This window comes from Chrysoperla carnea, chromosome 2 (assembly GCF_905475395.1).
Source record: "Chrysoperla carnea chromosome 2, inChrCarn1.1, whole genome shotgun sequence".
Classification (NCBI taxonomy): Eukaryota; Metazoa; Arthropoda; class Insecta; order Neuroptera; family Chrysopidae; genus Chrysoperla; species Chrysoperla carnea.
Genome location: NC_058338.1, coordinates 98,477,587 through 98,501,113, shown reverse-complemented (window position 1 = coordinate 98,501,113; position 23,527 = coordinate 98,477,587). Strand labels below are relative to the sequence as shown.

Here is a 23,527-nt window from a genome sequence, read left to right as displayed (position 1 = left end):
GCTTAGCCTGTATAAAAATGTAAAAGCAGACTTGGTATCATAGCAAGATTTGAAAAAACGCAAAAGTTATAAGCATTCAAAGATTGTTGCCCGTCTCTTACTTGCAAAACTTCATTTTTAAACCTATCTTACTCTTTGTTTAATTAGAAGTTTTAAACATTCAATTTTTTTGTACTACTAAAGATTTTCAAAAATCAACTTCATTTTTCTACCCAAGCAGTAACGCAGTGACAATCAGAATCCTTCCTCTAAAGCGATAAAAACAAATTTAGGCATCATCAAAAACACAAGATTGATGCGGAAATTTTTTTTTCGTGTATGAGGAGTTAAAGATTTGGCAAAAATATTTAAGCTTTTTTTTTACTATCTCTCATTTTAAGGTGTAGGAAATCATTTATGGGTGATACTACTTTGAAGACAGTACCTATATTATACCATAGAACTCAAATCTCCCCTATATTTTTGTTGATAATTGAAAAATAAATTTAATTATAAATTATTATGTTAAAAATGATAATTCATTCTTAGAATTAAGAAATGTAATATCCAATTTTTAATCAAAATCAAAATGCCGTATTTCATAATTTTTAACACATTGTTATTTTTATTAACAATTTTAACATTTATAATATATTTATATTTAACATGGAATTATAATTATTGGAAGGAACGTAATATTCCATTTGTAAAGCCATCATTGATTTTTGGTAATATTAAAGATCAAATATTGATGCGAAAATCATTTAGTGATGTATTTCATGAAATTTACACGTAAGTTGATTTTCATTACTATGTGGGGTGTAATTTAAACTATGTAGGGGTCTCCCATAAGGGCCGCGTTTGGATATACCTAAAATAGTAAGTTATCACTATAGAGAATACAATTCTAAGTAGAAAAAATCAACCTTGAACGCTTCAATGTTAAATGTAATACTTTATTTTGAGACTTTTTGGAATACCTTTAATCAAATAAATGCATCAAAGTAAAATTTTTATAATAACCAAAGTTGTTAAAAATAAATTTTACTATAATTTATCATCATTCCAATTTTTTACTTTATTATATTATAAATATAATAAAGTATTGCGATCGAAAAAAAAATCGATATCGGGGTTTCAACGGAAATACACGTTTTGAGGGTCCCTGATTCCAAAAAAGTGGTTTTTAAAAAATGTTGCGTCCGTATGTCGATATGTCTGTAATCAAACTGGACACCCTTCAATTTTCAACCGATTTTTCTCAAACTCGGTATGTAGGGTCTGTTTGGTCATAATTCCAGACGATTTTTTCATTTTTTCACTAGGCCTTTTATCAAGGGTACTTCCCTCTAGGCCAAAACAGGATTTTCGGAGTTTTCTCAAAAACGGCTCTAACAATTATTGATTAAACTTGGCACAAGGCTAGACCTAGGCAGCAAAGGATTGGTATAAGTCATATATCCGGGAAAATTCGAGAAGACACACAACCTAGGGAAAACCTTTCCAAATACAGGAAAATGGAATTTTCTAGGGAGAGGCTGAGGACACAGCAGTGAAACTTCGTATCAGGGCTTATATCAACAAGGTCCTAGGTTTGATATAACTCCCCTCTGGGAGCCCTCCCCCTGGAGCCGTGAAACTCGAGGGGATGAAATCGTCAAAAGTGGTCAAATCAACCCTACCCAAAATTAATTAAATATAATTTAAAATGCCTTTTTAAGTAGCTTTTGTAACTTGGTAATCTTTGCTTAACCTCACCTTTACCAAACTACATTCTTCTAAATATTATATTAAATCCAATAAATACCTAAGCCTGTTCCTCATTATTTGTTTTTAAATAATTCTTACAATTGGCTGCTTTCAATAAAAATATTACAAGAATAATATATCAATTTTATAATATAATAAAGTCTTGTCTGATGTTTCTGGCCGTTTATTCTATTTATTAAGATATTTATGTTTAATGTTCGTTAAATGCAAAATTCAATCCAAATTATCGTTTTAAAAAAATTCATTAAGAAAAAAAAAAAATAATTTATAGAAATTTTAATGATTGCAAATATGTTGGATTTTATTTATGGCGAAAGCCAGCACTTGTGATTCGTGATCCAGAATTAATCAAAATGGTTTGGTCAAAACAATTCTCAAATTTTTATAATAATGCATGGTACTTAAGTGAAAAAGTTGATCCATATTTCTCAAAATCACCATTTTTTGAAAATGATCAAAAGTGGAAAGAATTACGTCATCAATTAACTCCAACATTAAGTCCTGGAAGGGTAAGTAAGCTACAAATAATTTTCTTTGTTTACTGTAGTGGTACATTTTTTACTGTTAGTTTAAACTTCGAAAAGGAATTTTTATTATTTTGTTTTTTATGTGTTGACTCATGCAAAAAAATAAAATATCGTCTAAGAAAGAGATGGTATAAGATCGAAATTTTATTGATTAATAAATACGTCTATGATAGCTTGTCTTCCAAAAATTGTTCATGGCTATTTTTAATTAAATGATTTTAATCAATTCTTTTTTTCATAATGGTTTTTTGAAGGCAAGTCTATCTCATTATTTTCGTTATTAAATTATCTTTCTCCTGGTACCAATTTTGATTGGTTAACAGATCGGTTTGTTACCTATAATTGACTTACCTGTTCATATGGTATGAACAGATCTACACTGATCTGTTATCCATTCGAAATTGGTATCAGATTACGAAAATAATGGTGTAGAACTAGTAATAGAACTATATAATTAAAAATAGCCATGAACACTTTTTGGTAGACAAGCTATCATAGGCGTGTTTATCAATCAATAAAATTTCAATATCTGGATGACCGAGCTTTGCTCGGTAATCTTAAAAAGACACAAATTTTATCACTAATAGAAGACCGTTTTAAATGTCTCCACACAAATACCAATTTAAATCATTAACTACGATATACACTAATAGATGTCAGGAAGAGTTATAATTTGCATTGTATTTCATTAACTACGATATACACCAATAGATGTCAGGAAGAGTCATATTTTGCGATGTATGTTTCAGTTTTTCATGAAAAAACGAATAAAACGACGTTTTTTTTAAAATGAAACCTTGTTAGATCGACTTATCGCCCCAAAAAACCCCTACATACTCATTTTCATGAAAATCGTTGGAGCCATTTCCAAGATCGTTGATATATATATATATATATACAAGAATTGCTCGTTTAAATATATAAGATAAAAATATGTCTCCTATGGTTATTATTAGATGGGTGTAGGTCGACCTTATGCCGTCTGCTTAACTTTCATTTACATGTAAAACTATTTATTTCTTTCTAGATTAAGTCATTGTTTCCTGTTTTTCTCCAAGGAATCGATGAATTACATAACTTTATTAAAAAAAATGCTATTAATGATAAAAATGAAATTGATTTAAGAGATTTATGTAGTAAATATACTACAGAAGTTTCCACGCAAGCTTTTTTTGGTGTAAAAGCTCATGCATTTGATAATGAAAATTCTGATTTTTTGAATGTTGGCAAATTAATATTTCGTAATTCTGTTCGTTCATCTTTAGAATCTATATGCATGATGTGTGATAAATTATTTGCGCATTATTTTCGAGTTAAGTAAGTACACGCTTCTACGCTTTCGAACACTGTTTTAAAATACGACGTATAATGTTTTAAACTTGTTAATATAGCCTAATGTTTAGGCCAAAGTAGTGACATAGACTATATATATATATATATATATATATATATTGCCTATACCAAGGCAGGATAATCCTCATTGACAGAATTTAGCTGAGATGAATGATCAGTTAATTAATAGGTTCTGGTATGTACTGCAAGCACTGTTCAATACTTTTAGGCTAGGTCAGGTTATGCCGTCATAAATAATTTTCTTATCTCAGTGTTTTGATCACGTGATCAAATCGACAAATCAGTTTTATCTAATTATAAATATAAATTAATTATTCATATAACCATTGAAAAGTCTTGAGTAAAATTTTTTTATTAATAAGAATTTTATGTATTAAATTCATTTTACATAAAAATATAACATTTTAACTAAATACAAATTTATATATTCTTATTATAAGTAAAAAAATTAATTATTAATATTTAATTACAACAATTAATACAGATAACAGAGAATTTTTTCTTGCACTAAATTACAGGAGTAGGTAATTAAAAAAACAAAATGTTCAGTATCACGTACTGAATATAAATGTACCAAATTTTTACAAATTTGGAGGGTGGACATGCCGCCTTTTTGAGTACCGCTATGTCAGTAACCGAGCACTTGCGGTCAAACATGCGGTAAAAGTCTTTATTGTAGATAATTAAATTTCTTATACTCCAATCATCTTAGAGTTTCACCTTGGAATCTAACGGAATAAGCTGAATGTTTGCACAATCTTTATTTTGATAGTAGAAATGTTGTCTCACATACAGTCCCGGGTACGAGTCCTTAGACATTCCAGGTCAAAGATAGTGAAAAGTAGTTTTTTGTGAATATCTCGTTTCTTTTGCCTTCAATCGCACTACCATTTATTATAAAAGTTGTAGAAGATTAAATTTTCTACAAATTTTGTCTGAAATTTTTCTTTGTACGTTGAACCGTTTTTGAAATAATGGGCGCAGAAAATGAAGCGCTGAACTTAACGTACTTCAGTGCTGGGTCAATATTTATAAATATAAGGTAATAAATAATTATTTAAGTAGCATTTACTGAATAATTAAGGAAAAAACCGCATAAGAGACTGGGATTCACGATTGACCCCGTCGATTATACGGTTTTTCCCTTAATTATTCATTAAATACTACTTAAATAATTATTTAATATCTTGTTTTAATAAATATTTCCTAGCATCGATGTACGTTAAGCGGAGCGGTTTATTTTCTGCGGCCTCTATTTCAAAAACGGATTAACGTATAAAAAAACCTTTCAGACAAACAGTATCGTAGCTATGCGTTCCAGTGCAGGGTCAATATTTATAAATATAATGTATTAAATGAATATTTAAGTAGTATTTAATCGATAATTGAAATCGAAGTGAAAAAATAATAGACAGGGTCAATCGTGAATTCCAGTCTATTATGCGGTTTTTTTCCTTTCTCTACAAAAACATTATTTAACAAAAGAGAAAAATATATAAATATCTTCAATAAAGAATATCATCAAGTACACGATTGCAGTTAATAAGCCAAAACGTTTTTTCTCAAAATGGCGACACTTCCACTGTTCAAATTTGTAAGGATTTGGGTATTTACATTCAGTACGTGAAACTGAAACCATTTAAATAACAAAAACACCTTATCAAATTTAGTGCATTATGGATAAGATACAGTATACTGTGCCTCGTTCCGTTTTAAGCAGTTACCAGTATAGCTGACTATGCGCTATGTGCATGAAGCCAAGTGGTGCCAACTAGTGGAAAGTGTAGAACTATTCACCCGTCATGCGGCCATTGTTTTTCTTTGTATACATTGAACTGCATGTAAAAAGAGCAGAAAGTTTTTTGCAATACTTGTTATAATTATTATATACTAACGCCAAAAAAGGTATTGTAATTATTAAATAAACATTCGTTAGCTATTTCAACTCATTCTCAATAAAAATGTGTATTAAATGTAGTAAAAAAGGTATTGTAATTATTAAATAAACATTCGTTAGCTATTTCAACTCGTTCTCAATAAAAATGTGTATTAAATGTAGAAAAATGAAATAGCATTATAGTATTTAGATGTGTGTTAAAAAGAGTACACAATATTTTACAACCACCATGTGGAATTGGTATCATGTTTTAACAGAAGTGTAACAAGGATACCAAATACACAAATATTAAACACTATATATTAAAGAGAGATAACAACTAAATAAAGATAACATTATACACAAAATGCACTAAAAATCTTTATTTTATACTTGAAGATTGAAGTCGATTGAATATTATAAAGTATAACGTTAATTATTAAACAAAGACACATATATTAACATCGTTATATTTTGTGTCCTTATTTTGATTATAAAAATTTATTGAGAAAATAACATTAATAATTTTAATATCTAAACTGAGATTAAATAGGTAGAATTCGAAATATTTACCAAAGTATAATACTAGTATAATATAAATACATTATACAATATATACTACATTTTGTACTCTATATTAAAAGTAATTGTCAATGTATTTTCAATGTCGGCGCGCCACGTGTACTGCCAAACCTAAGACCCTCCCCCTTGCACATAGCGCATAAAGGAACGATTTCGCAATATACTGGATTGATGTCATACTTTACAGTGGTCGCAATGTAGTGATACAGTGTAGGAAATTCGGAATATACTCACCAGTCATTATCTATCTCTATGAAGCAAAAAGTGTAATTATGCCTTAAATTCTAAGCAATAGTCAGGGCCCGATTTAGCTATTTAATCGCTCCAGGCAAAATATAATATTTGCCGCTCTTTATACTCATACCTACAATAACAAGGTTTAGTCTAAGATCCGAATTAGGGTCGACCTTCACCCATCTGCTTACCGAATGAATGTTATTTTTTATGAAGTATAAAATGTTAACAAATATCCCTGTAATGGGTTGCCTAAAGAAATGCGGTCAAGACTACTTTTAGTGAAAATATCAAGCGTAAAATTTTTTGAAATTTTTCTCTTACTTGCATATCTAACGAATTTTGGTCATAAAACAATAGTAAAAGCCTTAAGAAATATGCAGCGACTGAATTGTCGATCTTTTCATTCTCTATTATCCCATATATACAAGTTGAAAATAGTAATTACGTGCATCTATTAATTCATTGACTCGCATATCTAAATAAAGATAATTTTGTTACAAATACGGTCGCATATGATTGGGCACAAAATATTGGTCAAAAATAATGTTTACAAGCTTTCCAAGTTTTGATATTTATATTAAAAATAGTCTTGACCATATTTTTTTAGGCAACCCGTTACAGGAATATTTGTTAATATTTTACATTTCATAAAAAATAACTTTCATTCGGTAAACAGATGGGTGAAGGTCGACCCTAATTCGGATCTTGTACTAGTTACCTTGTTGAAATTCGATAAATAAATTTAATCGAGGAAAATGCTTGGAACGAAAAATATTAGTTTCAAAGGGACGCATCTTATACCGACATGGAATTCGATCTAAGTTTTCAGACTGTTTCGGAAAAATGTTTAAAAAAAAGTTACTTTTTTAATCAATAATACCTTTCAAATTTAAAGTGTTCATCTATCAATTAACAGTTTTTGAGTAGAGTGAGTTTAGAAACCTAGGCCAATGGTGTTTTTTCAGTGATTTATTTAATTTATAAATTATAATGAAATTTTCCATACAATCCCAGTTTTCGGAATAGCCCTGGTCTTATTGAGTCCCGATTATCGAAATTACTGTATATAATATTTTACGGATTTGCCGTCCCAAATTTTTGCGGTTCGGGGCTGTTTGCTGCCTCCCCCCTTCCTGAATCGGGCACTGGAAATAGTAGTGAAAAGGGAGATTGTAGTCTAAAAGACAAACGGTATTATGTTTGCATTTTGGCAAACCGTAATGAAATTGATTATTTGAAGTTGTTCATCGAACCTTTACTTTTGAATTACGCTAATATCTTCTTGTCTCATTTGACTTATAAATTTCTTTTTTTCTAATATAGAATAGTAAATGAAAAAGCATTCGATTTTTTCAAAAAATTGGCAGTGGAAATAATGGAATATCGTAAAACGAATAATAACTGCCAATACAATGATTATTTTGAGCATTTATTAGGTTTACGAGAAACCTACAAGGAATATGGTATTTATAAATTTTTTTAAAACAAATTCTAAATAAAATAAACCTGCCATCTACGAATTTACCTTTCCAAAGTTGTTAATTTGCATCTTCCCAAAATTCCAAAAAGTGTACAAAAAATACTAATGGAAACTACATTTGCCCTCTTTAGAAAATAAAAAAATTTTCTTCAATTAATATTTTCTTTTTAACGATTTTTAAAGGTTTATTTTATATTTAGAATTTCTAAATTGTTTTTTCAAAATTTCCTCTACAGAAATTTATGCTTTTTAGAGGATGTGAATAATATTGCCCGGCAATTAATTACCGTATTTTTCGATAGTGCCGATACTACAGCGAGTGGTATTACAATTGCAATGTTCGAAATTATAAGACATCCAGAAGTCTATAAGAAATTACGAAATGAAATTGATACAATTTTATTAAAATATAATGGGCAGCTGACAGTGGAAGCGATACAAGATATGAATTATTTAGATATGTGTATATCAGGTAATATTATTATCGTGGTAACGGCCAGAAATTAGAAAGATTTGTACCAAAAGATTGTGTTAGGCACAATATTTGCCTAACAATTTTTTATTCCAAAAAAATTTTATTACTCAGACGGCCTGCAAAATTTAAAATTGCGTGGCAGGTTTAAAATACATGAATATTTATTAAGGTAGTTCCTCCGCGACAGTCCAGTCAAAAAGTTTTGGACTAATACTATCATTCAGTGCATTAACTGTGCTGTGACTATTATACATATACCATAAATTATTTTCACAAGACTGTAGTTACTCACCATTATATCTCCTATACGTATACACACACACACTATGATATATACCTTTACCATTAGTTTTTATATCCTCTCCACAAAAAAACATCGCTAAAACGAGTTATTTATTTAAGTTTTTTATCGAAGCTATATGGTAAATAATTTTTGTTTTTTTAAATATATTTTCTAAATATAGTATTCTACATTATATTAGTTTTTCATAGAGATGGTGAACGTCATTCATTGATAAATAAATATAATATTTGTAAATTTGTGTATTTTTATACGCTTCTCCCATGTACACGTACAAATTGCGTCACTTTTAATTGCTAATATCTCATATATGACATGGTAAATCATCTTTTAATTTTAACAGCATGTGTATTATGAATTAAATATTTTATATTCTGAGTTTTGAGAAATTCTTGAAATATTACTTTCGTGTAGGTACTAGCGTTATTTTCAAATAAGAAGATAATAGAAAATGTAAAAAATCATTTTGTACCATTTTCATGAAAAGAAAAGAGTCCTTATATCGGAATATATGGAAAATTGCAATTTTTACGCTAATCAACAAAGTTAAGATATTTCGATACCGTAAAAATGAAAATGATACAAACAATATAAAATTTTATTTATCTATTAATCACTCTTTTATTCGTCTTCAAAATAAAAAATTCAGATCAATTGTTTGTACGCTTTCTGAGAAATGTGCTCCTTTTTTTTGGTAAACTCACTGGTTGCGACAGTTTATTTCTCAAATTTCAGATTTTTGGTAACACTATCGTTGTGGTATTGAAACCCCTTAATCTTACCACAATGGGGAATATTCATGAAATTTAAATTTGGTTCAAATATTTTTCTTCCGTAACTTTTATGACTGGACATTTGAACTAAACCATTATTTTAGTAATTAATATCTTTTTAATTACATAAAATGAATTAATAAAACTACAAATTCAGTGAGGACATTTAAAAATTTCTAAAACGGAAATTCAAATTGTTATTCCGGCGTGACATCATAGTACGCGCTTGTCAAATTTGTTGACATACTGTATGATATTAATTACTTACATTTTATATGGTATTTCTTTAAATTATACTATTCTACGGCTTTTTATTAGAAAACTTAATAATAACAAATGTAAATTCTGTGTTGTAAATCCATGTTTTTAAAGTGTAAATTATACATTTCACTGTCACCAATTGACAGGTCACGTACTTATACGTCATCAACAGAGAGCGCCAAAAAACTGCGTTTAAATATCTCAAAATTATTCTGTATTTTAAATATTTTTTACACTTAAATACATCATTTTTAAGGATTATTTATATTTTTTACTTTGTTATAACAGTGTAAGCAATGAATTAAACATATAAAAAAATACATGATTATTCCCTATTAGTCGCAACCATGAAAAGTGAAATTTACATAATTTAAAAAATCCGCGAAAAATGTTTCGAGTACGGAACCGAAAACTCTCATTTGATACATATCTCAGAATACTCTCCTTGAAATTACCTTTTTCGTTAAAGTCGTTTTCAAACTGAACCGATTTTGAAGATCATCGCCAATTTTTTAGTTTTTTTCAGGTATGGAACCCCAAACTCGTTCTTGAAACACTCTTCCTTAAATTATATTTCAAACGAAATAACAAAAATCAAAATCGGTTTATCCGTTTAGGCGCTACGATGCCACAGACAGACAGACAGACAGACACATGCACATAGCGGTCAAACTTATAACATCCGTTGTTTTAGTTCGGTGTTTAAATCATTCTAACTGTCAAATACTACGCATACTGCCTATTTTAGTGTTTTACTGCAATGAGAGGAACTTCGCTTATTATATATCTTACTAGGCTTTTTGCTCATATTATGCCTATATTTTTTTAAACCTCATGATAATAGTATCTCCTTTCATAATTTCGATTGTCATAAACATCTAAAACGCAGAAAATGATCAAGCTTTTTTTAGAAAATCATCTAGTTATTACAGCCCGTTTGAGGAAATTCAAGGAAATACGTATTTGTAGAAATAATTGGAACGTTCTACCATACGTAGGTTCGTTTGATGAATTCTTCGAAAACTTTGCTATATTTTATTGTTTAACACAAAGGTACATTAATTGTTACAAAAAATAAAACAATCTTGATTTCTAAATATATTCACAGCCAATATATTTCATAATAATTCAACATCTGCTTCTAACCAAAGAGTTTATATACATAAGAACGCAAGGGGTCTGTTAGCCTGTAATGGATGCGATATGAACGAGAGAGGAGACTACCAGTGAGTTCCCCTGTGCCCTCTTGTCATAGTCATATGTTATAATCATATGATGATTTGTATTATTTTTTGTATGTAATGGACAAGGGCACAGGAAAACTCATTGGCAGTCTCCTCTCTTGCTTCGCATATCGCAAGTTTTGAACCCTGGCGTTTTATATGTATTTAAACTCTTTGCTTCTAACACAACATTGTAATGGCGTCCGTTCACAACGACTGTCCTCTGAGGACTGATTTGTAATTTTACAGTACCCGTAACTACTGCACTTTTACATTTAACTGTTTCCATAAGCCGAAACCATGTACTATTTGTGTTAGACTTATTCGCATTCTACTAAAAACGACCTTCAAAGCTACTTACGGTATCAAGGTTATGTTCATCATCTAGGCTTCTACAGATCATTAAACGACCATGCCATAATTGAAAAATTCTAGCAGTTTCGGTAAATCATTCTTGCAGTTTACTTGTTTTGTCTTCATTTTAGTAAACCCTCAAATGCCCGCCAAGGTAGAAAATTAGACACCCGTATAGGTCTAAAGATATTCCAAAATTTTATTTAAATTATTTTTTTTAACGTTTCAGAGGCGTTTCGTTTAAATGTTCCATTATACTTTTCGTTACGAGATTGTACAGTTCCAACTGAATTTCCAATGCCCAAAGAAGCACAAAGTGATGGTAGCTTACTTGTAGAACCAGGTACTACAATAATTGTACCAATGCATGAAATACATCGTGATTTGAAATATTTCAACGATCCTGATGTGTATGATCCTGAAAGGTTTTCTGATGAACGTAAAAGTACCATTCAAAAGGGTACATATTTTCCGTTTGGTGATGGACCACGAATGTGTTTAGGTGAGTAAATCCAAATGGTAAAACCACATACAGTGTGATTTTTATGTAAATTAGTCGAAGTTGAAATGAATGTTCTTTGGATCGCTAGACAAAACTATCAATAAATTACAGTAGGGGAAAGTGTTACAAAAAGATCCCTCAAGATTAGCTAATCTCTCGTTGTTTTAAATGAACCATTAAAATCATTTACATAATAGATTATTATCGGTAGATCAAATTAATTGTTAAACAAACACTTATGGCTATATATAAGCTATTTGGTGTTTCGTAGCAAAAATATTAATTTTACTGCTTTTGATCTACGGTAATTTCAACGTAAAGTTTCTTTTTCGTGTGTTAGTTTTCGTCTACTGGTTGTTTTTCTCTTGGCTTTTGACTCTTAATAATATTATAACACGTTTTGATAGGCGTATAATGAATTTTAAGATCAGTTTTTATGACGAATTTAAACGTTATGTTATGTCGTTACGGGATAAAAGATTCTCTTTATATTGCTTAAAATGATCACTATTTTACGTGTAAAATTGTAATAGGTAAAATGATCCCCCATCATGTGGCGGGTCTTAAATGCGTTGTTTTAGATTATTTTAACAGTGATTTTTGTGTTTGGACCAATCGTTCATGTTAGGTAAAAAAATTAATTTTGGTGTCAACTGTTGGTAAAAAATGCAATGGGATCATTTTAAGCACCTATTCTTATAAGGTCAGTTAAATATAATTGAATAGTTCCAAAAATTTGAACAAATCATAAGAAATTGGCATGCAAATTTTGCAACACTTTAATAAAGAAACAAATAAAATAAAATTCAAACCAACGGCACTCTTACAAAATCGCGCTCTTAAAAGCATGAAAATTAGAAAACATTTTCATCTGAAATCGTTATGATAAGTAAAATCAGCATTAAAGTCGAGCGACCTCTAACATTAAAAAGTTTTCCGCAGGACGAAAAAACCTGTGTCTACCTCATTTGTCAAATTATGATAAGCAGTTTAAAAGTTTGGTGTGAATAGACGAAAATACATACAATTTTAATATATTTTGCGGTTATAATTTCGTCATAAAGTATAACAATATAAAATATATTTTTGAAAATTGCTAATTACTTTAGAGGGCGCTATTTTCAATTTAATGTGACGTCTAGTCTATAACCAGCGGACGATCAAGATGCCTTTGACGATACCTCATATGATAAGTAGAAGATATGAGAGAACAGATGAACATCATGCATACCGGTCAAACACATAGCCCTCGCCATAGTATAGTCGGGGTAAAAATATTTATACTTTGTACATATCTCGAATAGTTTGGCTATAAATTACATTTTTTCTTATCATTTAGGGAGATCATTTTGGAACACCTTCCCTTATGTGTGATCAACTCAGATTTGTCTGGATTGAGGTTTGTAGATGAAATGCTGGATTCGCAAACTTGAGTGTTTTTCTAAGAGAACAATAATATTAAGTCAAAAACGACTTTTTTTTTACATATTTTGCACAATTTTATTAACTTTGTTAATTAACACTCAGAGCATATTTTGCGTTGAAGAGTATCTGGGCTTTATTAATGCATGGATCCTTACTCCTTTTCTGTTAGCTTTTACCCAAAGTTGTTAAATGCTTTCCCGTTTGCAAAATTGCTAAAGTAAATCGCATTCAATCATTGATCACGAATCACTTAATATTTTCTTATAATAGCTGCGTTGTGTGGAAGAGACTTCGTGAAGCAAAGAATACTACCCACTTATAGAGTTACTAAGAACTATGTGACCGATTACTATGAGCGTTCTTTACTGCTCACAAGCGCTTTTTTTTTCTCAGCTAAACGTAGCGAATATATTAATTGTTTTGAGTGTTTAAAATTATAAAAAAAATTTATTTTTAGGTAAAAATTTTGCAATTGCTGCAATAAAACATTTTATTATTGCGTTGGTTCAAAACTATGATATTAAATTCAAACCAAATTCAAATTATACATTAACACCAAATGTTGGTATAATGTTAAATGTTGTACTTTTTAAACAAAAATTTATGATAAATTTTGCAAAACGTGGTGAATTTTATGTTGAATAAATAAATTTTATTTTTTTTTAATATGCTTTTATTTAATTTGACTTCACATTTTTCCGAAATTCCATCATTGGTAAGGTATACCTATACGTACATTCTTGATAGCTGCATTGCAATGCTTTTAGAAAATTTAGCTATTGAAAATGCGTTATGTCATTAACTCATCCGATTTGAATGAAAATTGATATCAAAATTAACTAAGCAAAGTGTATAATATGTGCAATAAATTTGAAAAATATATAAAAATATGCGACACCGATATTTTTCTGGAGATTATTGCATAACAACTGCAACTGAAAATTTTACTATTCGGCACAAAGTGACTAAAATAAATTGTTGGCAATATTAGGTTAGGTTAGGTTATATTGCAGTGGCGTCTTTACGACATTTTCTTAGGGGGGGGGGGTAATAACTTCCATTTTCTCTAGAATGGTCCAGAATAAACCTGTTTTATTTGATTTCCTGCACCAAAACAGATATTTCATAACGAGAACTAAGACAAATTTTATGACTAAAGAATTTTGTGAGAAAACGTTTTTGAGTCAAAAAAACTTGCTTCCGGTATACCAAGTTCTCTGAATTTTGGAAAATTAAATGCGCGGAATGGGAAAGTCGGAATTCTCGTAACAGACTTGGAAGGATATTTAAATCTGATTTTCGATACAATAATTGAATTATGACTCTGGGAACTAACTACTACCGAAGATTTGATTTTGTTTTCTCTTTAGGATCCATCTATTCCATTGTTTTTGTCAAACTTCAAATTTTATTTGAGACCCGATTTTCGTTTTTGTTTCCTGATTTCTGGGGGGGGTAGTTGCCCCTATTACCCCCCCCCCCCGTAAATACGCCCTTGTTATATTGACTGTCCACGAAGGACACACTTAGGCTATAGAGCCCATTGTGATACCATATATGTGTTTTACCACCTTTCCGCTGATAATTTCATTTATCAGCTCTTCAATTTCAGAGGCTGAGTGCACTTCCTTCATGCATATACCATACACTACACCAGCCCATCACAACTATTAATTTAATTAATTTTGATGCGACGGCGGGAATCAAACCCGCTACCCTAAGCATACCGCAGACGGAATTGATTACGCCTTAACCAACTGAGCTAATAGGGCGACTGACAATATTAGTGACAGAATAATTTTCTGAATTTTAGTTTCCACCTTACGGATATTAAGAAGGTACTCACTTCCAAGATCCGTTGACTACGTTTTACCCACTCCTAACTTTGGGACCAAGTTCTTAGTAAAGATTCAAAGGGCGTCGTATTTTATAGCGACGGATCTATGTTAAAAAGTAGGGTGGGTTGTGGGATCTTCTCAGAAAATCTCGATCTGCGTCAATCATTTCGACTACCGGATCACTGTAGCGTGTATCAAGCGGAATTGATGGCTATTCATGAGGTATGTGAATATATAAGACTGAACACCCTTAGGTACAGGGACATTACAATCTTCACCGACAGCCAAGCAGCCCTAAATCCTTCACCTCAGTCGATCTAACCTCAAAGGTAGCACAGGACTGCCGTACGTCTTTAAATGAGCTGGCGGTACAAATGAATGTAAACCTGGTATGGGTACCGGGACACACAGATATTCCATTAAATTGTGAAGCCCACGAGCTTGCTAGAAATAGCCCAATGCTTCCGGACACAAGCATCATTAAATATCCGGGAGTTCCATTTGCGAATTACAAGTTGCTCCTCAATGAGGATATCTTTAAAAATGTCAATTTAAGATGGAGGGAGGAACGTACTTGTGGTACTATAAGACGGGTATGCTGAACGCCTGGGAATGACAGTGTATCACGACTACTGCAGGAGCTGTAACAGTGGTGAGGAGGAGGAGACAATGTCTCATCTTCTCTGTTACTGTCCAGTTCTTGTCATGAAGAAATGGACTTACTTGAGCCAGCCTCTCTTTGACGACCTCTCCGACATAAAGTTCGTCGACGTCAAAGCACTCCTGCTGTTCTTAAACAGCTCCAAATGGTTCATGCTCTAAGTGTGTTCCAACCCAGTACAGCCACTCTAACCTAACCTAACCTAACCTAACCTTCCACTTTAAGAAACAAATCTGTATTTACAAAGTGCTTTTAATCAGGCCTAATGTAATAACGTATCTATGTGAGTGTGTGTAATGTATAAGCCTTAATATTTTACATACAGGCTGGGACAAAAGAACCAATCCATTAGAAATATTTAATTAAAAAAAAAAAAATTCTGAAATTTTTGTTTAATATAATGTAATACATAAAGCGTAGGTATAATGCACCCCGTTGGTATTTTCGCATCATTTAACTTAATTCTAAACGGTTCAACTGGAATTGGGATTTAATCCGAATATTGAATGTAAAGAAATCCTCAATGCACGAGGTATATTTTTGGAGATAAATTTAGATTAAAATCAGGATTCATAAATTTTTTGTTAAATCGTAAATAGTAAACGCATACTTTCTAAAACATATACATCTCTTCAATTCTATTTTACTTCATTCCTGTCAAAAATATAACGACATATTTTTTAAGGTTCACTTTTTTTGGAGATTTGGGATATTTAAATTTATCCCTACTTACAAAATTCGACAACACGATAACAGAAAATCATACGCCAGTAAAACGTCCATCAAATTGGAGGGAAATAATTGAATTTTTTAAGGAGTATAGCAGGGACTGAGTAAATGTGGTGCACCAGGACTGTAGTGGCTCTGGCTAATGGACGTAATATCCAAAGTCGGAATACTTCTTGAATAAATTTATGCGGAAAAATGTGAATGAAATGAAATGGTTGCACTAACCTTTTGAACGCCTACTCCGGTAATAATCTTCAAACTTCTTCTGGTTTCACCCACGTAATTTGGATAAAAGGATGGATAATTATAGGATATTATAGTGAACTAGTTTGAAGTAGTAACTTGATAAGTAAACCGTTTACCGAACGTTAATTATACGTACGAACTAATAACACATATAGAAGATGAGGACGCACTGTCCTTGGTATACAGACGCACTATCTGATTACACTACTGTTGTACAGCACAAAAATGAGGGACACACTGTCCGCTTTAAATTCACAATGAGAACGAACTGTTCACGTTGACTGACTCTCGATAAGTGTAGAATTGCGCAAAGGGCAATTACTCAAATTAAAAGGAGACAGAATATCTCCGTTCAAAACAAAAAAAATAGATTTAATTCTCTTTAAACAAAATCTGTGTAAACACCAAAAACCAGAGTCGGATTTGAAGATAAGTTCAAAGTCCGAATTCCGGCGTAAACATTCCCCCCACCTTAAAACACTGTTTTAAAATTAAGTAAAAAAAAAGAACTCTGTAACTTAATAATAAAAAAAATAAAACCAATAAATAAATAAACTGGTAGATTCAAATTTAGGATCATACGTCCTTAACACTTATTGAGTCGTATGATTCCGTTTGTGACATCTTTAAAGAATTATTGGGATGGTAGGGGGCACAGCTTCACCACTGGTCTTTTATATACTCCATTTTTGGTTTTGACCGTGGCGACGCGAATAATGTTATCATTTCCCGGAAATACCTCTTCTATTACACCGGTAAGCCATTGAAGTGGCGGTAAATTATCGTTTTTAATTAAAACTAAAGTACCCGGAGTGACAGGACAGGTTGGAGTATTCCATTTTTGTCGCGTTTGTAACTCGCCTAAATATTCTTGGTGCCATCGTTTCCAATACGATTGGACCAAACTATCAAGCAATTCCTTTCTTTGTAACTTATTTAGTGGCTTATCAAGTACATTATATGCGGGTAAACTTTGTAAAGGGGTTAACGTTAAAAAATGAGCCGGGGTTAACGGCAAACCCTCGGCCGCATCTGAAGATTGCCAGACTAATGGGCGTGAATTTAACAAGGCTTCAATTTGTATAAGCACGGTTGAAAATTCCTCATATGATAAAATTTGCTCCCCAATAACTCTAGTTAAGTGAGTCTTAACTGATTTTATCATACTCTCCCAAGCTCCTCCGAAATGGCTCCCAGTGGGTGGATTCAATCGCCAAATGATACGTCGACAAGACAACTCTGAATTTATAGCTGATTGGTAGAGATTAGATTGAACAAATTCATACAACTCATTTAAATATCGTTTAGCACCAATAAAATTTGTACCTGAATCAGAATAAATTGTAGAACACGGCCCACGTCTAGATAGAAAACGCTTGAACGCAGCTAAAAAAACATCCGTACTTAAATCTGATGCCAATTCTAAATGAACCGCTCGGGTTGTCAAACATGTAAAAAGACAGATGTAAGCCTTTTGGGATCGTACTCCACGATGCCTACTTAACGTTATATAAAATGGACCACCATAATCGACACCGGTATAAGTAAATGCCTTAGCTTGAGATACTCTGACACTGGGTAAATCAGCCATAATTGGTGCGTGTGAACGCGGTTTAGTTTTAAAACAAGTATTACACTTTTGTACACGAAAACGGACCGTTCCTCTCGCGGCTAAAATCCAATATTTTTGACGCAATATGGACAATAATAAATGAGGTCCGGCATGTAAATTGAATCGATGATTATAATCGATTAATAAATCAACAAAATGATCTCTTTTGGGGAGTAGCATGGATTGTTGTTGGTCGTAAGCAATCACCGCATTGACTAAACGACCTCCTACCCGAATAATGTTATCCTGTATGAAAGGATTCAGAAAGCGTATTTTCGGAGAACACAGTTTGTCATTCTTCAATAAACGAAACTCTTCTCGAAAATGAACACGTTGAACACTAGAAATTAAGTAATTCTCGGCTTTGGTTAAATCTGTAGCTATAATATTTTGTCGTTTTGGCAATATTCTAGCGAATCGCAACACAAATACGGTTGATCGTATTAATTTTAACCAAGAACCGCAACGATTAATTAATGAATAAAGAGGATGCTCTTCCTCTTCGAAAACGGGTAACGAAATTGTCTTAGCCTCACAGACAACTTCTTGCTCAATATTTTTTGTAAAGGGTTTTAGAGGCCACTCTGACCTATCACGTGAACACCATGATGGTCCACTCAACCACAACGGATGTTCAAGAAATTCTTTCGGTGATAATCCTCGAGACGCACAATCCGCTGGATTATCGCTACTAGAAATATGATACCACGACGACACATCAATTAAAGATTGAATTTTTGATACACGGTTAGCTACAAAAGTCTTCCACTTATGGGGGGAACCATTGATCCAATTAAGCACTACCATTGAATCGGAAAACGCAAACACATTAGTAATATTCACTCGATTCGAATATTGGGCAATAACACACTTCAAAAGTTTTGCTAATAATAATGTCGCACATAACTCTAAACGAGGGATAGTTAAAATTGTTTTAACTGGAGCCACTTTGGATTTAGCACATAATATATGAAGTTGTATGTGACGGTCCGGATCTATAATCCTGGAATATATAACTGCGGCATATGCTTTGGACGATGCATCGCAAAATGCCAACAATTCTAGCGAAGAACCCGTTTTAAATCCAATATGACGTGGAATTTTTATTTGACTTAAGTCGTTTAACTCATTTTGAAAGACTTTCCAAATATTTTGTAAATAATTTGGAATAGGTTCATCCCACTCAAGTTTGAGTAGCCACAATTCTTGAATTAGTAATTTCATATGTAAAGATACCGGAACAAGCAAACCTAAAGGGTCCCAGATACGCATTACAGTTTTCAAAATATGTCTTTTTGTACATTCTAAATTTTCAACACTAATAGAAAAGCTTAGAACGTCGCTATTTGCTTGCCACTGCAAGCCAAGCACCCTCAAAAACTCCGTAGGGAATTCCAGAATTTGATTTGAACGAGCATGATCAGGAATTTCATCAGATAACTCACGTAAATTAGTCGCCCATTTTACTAGTTCCATGCCTCCTGCTCGGAATAAACCGACTAATTCACGATGAATGTTATGCGCGATCGACTTTTCGGCCACAGAACAAATTATGTCATCGATATAGATATCACGTAATATTATCTCGGACGCTAAAGGAAATTTTTTCGCTTCATCGTCAGCTAATTGGCGTAAAGTGCGTAAAGCTAAGTAGGGAGAACTCTTAACCCCAAAGACAACCGTGGTTAATTGGCAAATTTGAATAGGTTCTTCAGCAGAAAACCTCCACAAAATACATTGATATTTTTGATGAGGAGGACACAATTTAATTTGTCTATACATCTGTTTCACATCTGATGTCATAGCAAATTGAAATAAACGAAAATTAAGTAGAATGTCAAAAATATCAGTTTGTAATTTCGGACCGGTATATAAAGTATCGTTTAAAGATATTCCATTATCGGTTTTCGCAGACGCATCGAAAACCACTCGTAATGGTGTAGAACTGGAGCTAGCCTTAAAAACCCCGTGATGAGGAATAAAGTAGCCACATGATTTAGGATGTAGACCACTTATGGTCTTCAGATGACCTTGGTCGAAATAGTCACGTATAACTTCCATATATTGTTTTTTAAACAAAGGCATAGAGGCGAATCGTTTTTCTAAGTTTTGGAATCGTCTTAAAGCAGAAGTATAAGAGTCTCCTAAATCAGAAAAAATCTTTTTAAATGGTAAAGCTACCTCATATCGACCACTTACGTCTCGCTTAACAGACGCCGCAAATAATTTTTCGCACTCTAAATCGTCTGCGTTTAACACGGTACCGTTTGGCACTTCCTCTATATCCCAAAATTGTTGGATGAGTTGATCCATATTAAGGGGAGAGTTAACACAACAATAAGATTGAATAATGTTATTAGTGACTTCAGCTTTCGCTTTACCCATAATAATAAAACCTAACGTCGAATCAAGGGCGACTGGCGAGTCCGGACCTGTGATTCGAAGTCCTTTCAGAATGTAGGGCACTAACTCGGCGCCTATCATTCCATCAATCTCACTCGGTCGATAAAATTCATCATCTGCCAAACGCAAATTTTTAAATGTATCACACACTTCACTATCAATCACACAGGTTGGCAACTGATCCGTAATTTTATCAACTATTAAAACATCCATCGTGTATTTATTGTGAATATCATATTTACTATAAAATTTTAATTGAGCTTGTCCGTTGACGTGTTTTTCGGAAACACCAATTCCTGACACGGTCAGACACGCTCGATTCACTGGTAACTTGAGTCTTTGACAACACCTCTGAGTTATGAAATTGCATTGACTTGCACTGTCAATCAAAAATCTAAATAAAAAATTTTCTCCAAAATGAGATACAACATGTACTTGAGCTGTAGCCAATAATACAGTATATTTCGATTGCACTAATTCTGATGTCGAACACAAACTCACCGGAGGAGATGGCTTGGATTCAACTGACACACTCGATGTGGAGGGATTACCCTTTAAAACTTCTGAATTATCTTTACCATTGGCATCTGACTTATGAGGAAAATGTAAAAGCGTATGATGGCGTTTTGAACATTTACGACAGCTCGACTACAATTCTTTACCCCGTGATTGGAATGCAAACAGTTGAAACATAAATTATGCGCTTTAACCACATGGACTCGTTCCGTAGGCGTTAAAGACATAAATTTATGACACTTGAATAGTTTATGATTTCCCTTACATTTTGGACAAATTAATTTCTCATACGTATTATTACTCATAACATCGGATGAATTTGAATCGGCACTAATAGCAAATGAATGCATCACCGCCTTAGAATTTGCTTGCTTACTGGAATTAGCTGAACCACTAGTTCGACTCAGTATTTTCGCTTGGGTTTTGATAAAAACGGAAAGTTCATTGTAAGTGGGAATGACCCCTTTAGCCAATGACTGTTCAAATAACTTCTGTGTATGCACATCCAATTTTTGTAAGGCAATTGTCATTAAAATAAAATCGGATAATTCTCCCACCTTTACTTCCTTTAAAGCGTTAACGGCACTATCAAATTTTTCAACAAATAAGTTTAAATTTTGACCACTTTCCACTAAAAAAGGTTTGAATTTCAAAATTTGATCCAAATACATAAAGGCTATCTGCCGTGCATCTTGATATTTATCAATTAATGAATCCCACATAATTGAATAATTTTCAGGTGTAGGAGGTACCCCACTACATAAAGCGAGTGCATTGTGAGTTAAACTTCCTAATAAATAATGTAATTTGGAAATACTATCCAATTTTATGTTTTCATGCACCAATGATTTGAAAGTAGCATAAAATATAGGCCATCTTAACGGGTTGCCATCAAACGGTGGAATCGTAATTTTAGGTAGCCTAGGAGAAACTGTATCCCCAATCGATTTCACCGATTCATTTACTTGCTCGGATTTTTTCAACTTAAGAGAATCAGCCACGGATTTAATGTGACAAAACAATTCATCAATAACATTTAATTCTTGACAATTTGGCTCAAATTCAGGATCTAGCTCTAAATTTATTAAATTTATATCATCAACTAGGAGCTTAAACTCATTACAGGTCTCGTTCAAAGTCGAATATCTGATAAGAAAATCATTCACAATTGTCTCATCCGCAATGTTTTGACTTTTATCAAATAATAGCTGTACTCGTTTGAAAAGGGTTTGCTTTTTCGAAGTTAAAACCTTCAATTTTGATTTTAATTTAGCTTCAGCCATTATTGTCAATAATCAGTGACAGCAGGTGTACGTAAACAAGTAATACACAAATAGACTAAATAGTATTTTGTAAACAAACGATTAAATGGTTGATTTGAAATAAATATTATAAGAATAAATAAAGATTTGAAATAAATATTTCGTACACAAAGATCAACACTTTGATTATCATGTAAACAACCAATACGTACTCAATAAAGTGTGTGTTAACTTAAATACAAGTAACCAATTTTAAATAACCATTTACTTTACTTCGAAATAAATATTGTAAAAAGTATTTATTCCATCAAAAACTCAATAATGCCCAAATCTACAGAAAAATGATAATGATAATAATACTCAAAAAATATAAACAATAAACACCGACTTGAATCCGTCGAAAATTTTGAAATAGTGAAACAAAAATATCTGTTTATTCACTCAATAAAACAGTGTTTTAAGTAACTACTGCGCATATCATTGGTATGTAATGTTGTCTCACTCTCACGTTGTAGACATGCGCACACGATAAAACTATCTAGCAAGCTTGTTTGCTGGCGAAAACAAGTTATATCATTAAAAATATCTTTTCGCGCGTTTTTTACACGTTTTTTACTCCAATTTTTTTCTCAAAAATTCGACAATTCTCCTCATAAATCATGCAAAAACGTATTCCCCAGGCTCACAATCCGGCTCGAAGGACCAAAAAATGTAGTGGCTCTGGCTAATGGACGTAATATCCAAAGTCGGAATACTTCTTGAATAAATTTATGCGGAAAAATGTGAATGAAATGAAATGGTTGCACTAACCTTTTGAACGCCTACTCCGGTAATAATCTTCAAACTTCTTCTGGTTTCACCCACGTAATTTGGATAAAAGGATGGATAATTATAGGATATTATAGTGAACTAGTTTGAAGTAGTAACTTGATAAGTAAACCGTTTACCGAACGTTAATTATACGTACGAACTAATAACACATATAGAAGATGAGGACGCACTGTCCTTGGTATACAGACGCACTATCTGATTACACTACTGTTGTACAGCACAAAAATGAGGGACACACTGTCCGCTTTAAATTCACAATGAGAACGAACTGTTCACGTTGACTGACTCTCGATAAGTGTAGAATTGCGCAA

General features: G+C 32.2%; 2 protein-coding genes across 2 annotated transcripts; one reads left to right on the top strand and one right to left on the bottom strand.

Moving 5' to 3' along the window:
- The first annotated feature begins 626 nt into the window (after positions 1-626).
- LOC123293118 (cytochrome P450 9e2-like) lies at positions 627-14,114 on the top strand. Its single transcript, XM_044873833.1, has 8 exons — positions 627-771; positions 2,021-2,258; positions 3,304-3,593; positions 7,648-7,787; positions 8,058-8,276; positions 11,421-11,693; positions 13,576-13,740; positions 14,110-14,114. The coding sequence occupies exons 1-8, from the start codon at positions 731-733 to the stop codon at positions 14,112-14,114; spliced, it is 1,371 nt and encodes a 456-aa protein (XP_044729768.1). The 5' UTR covers positions 627-730.
- Positions 14,115-16,070: 1,956 nt separating this feature from the next.
- On the bottom strand, positions 16,071-22,406 carry LOC123293117. The gene is made up of 3 exons (XM_044873832.1): positions 21,270-22,406; positions 17,332-21,198; positions 16,071-16,094 (listed from the first exon to the last, which is right to left on the bottom strand). Exons 1-3 carry the CDS (start codon positions 22,404-22,406, stop codon positions 16,071-16,073), a joined length of 5,028 nt encoding a protein of 1,675 aa, XP_044729767.1.
- Between the last annotated feature and the right edge of the window lie 1,121 nt (positions 22,407-23,527).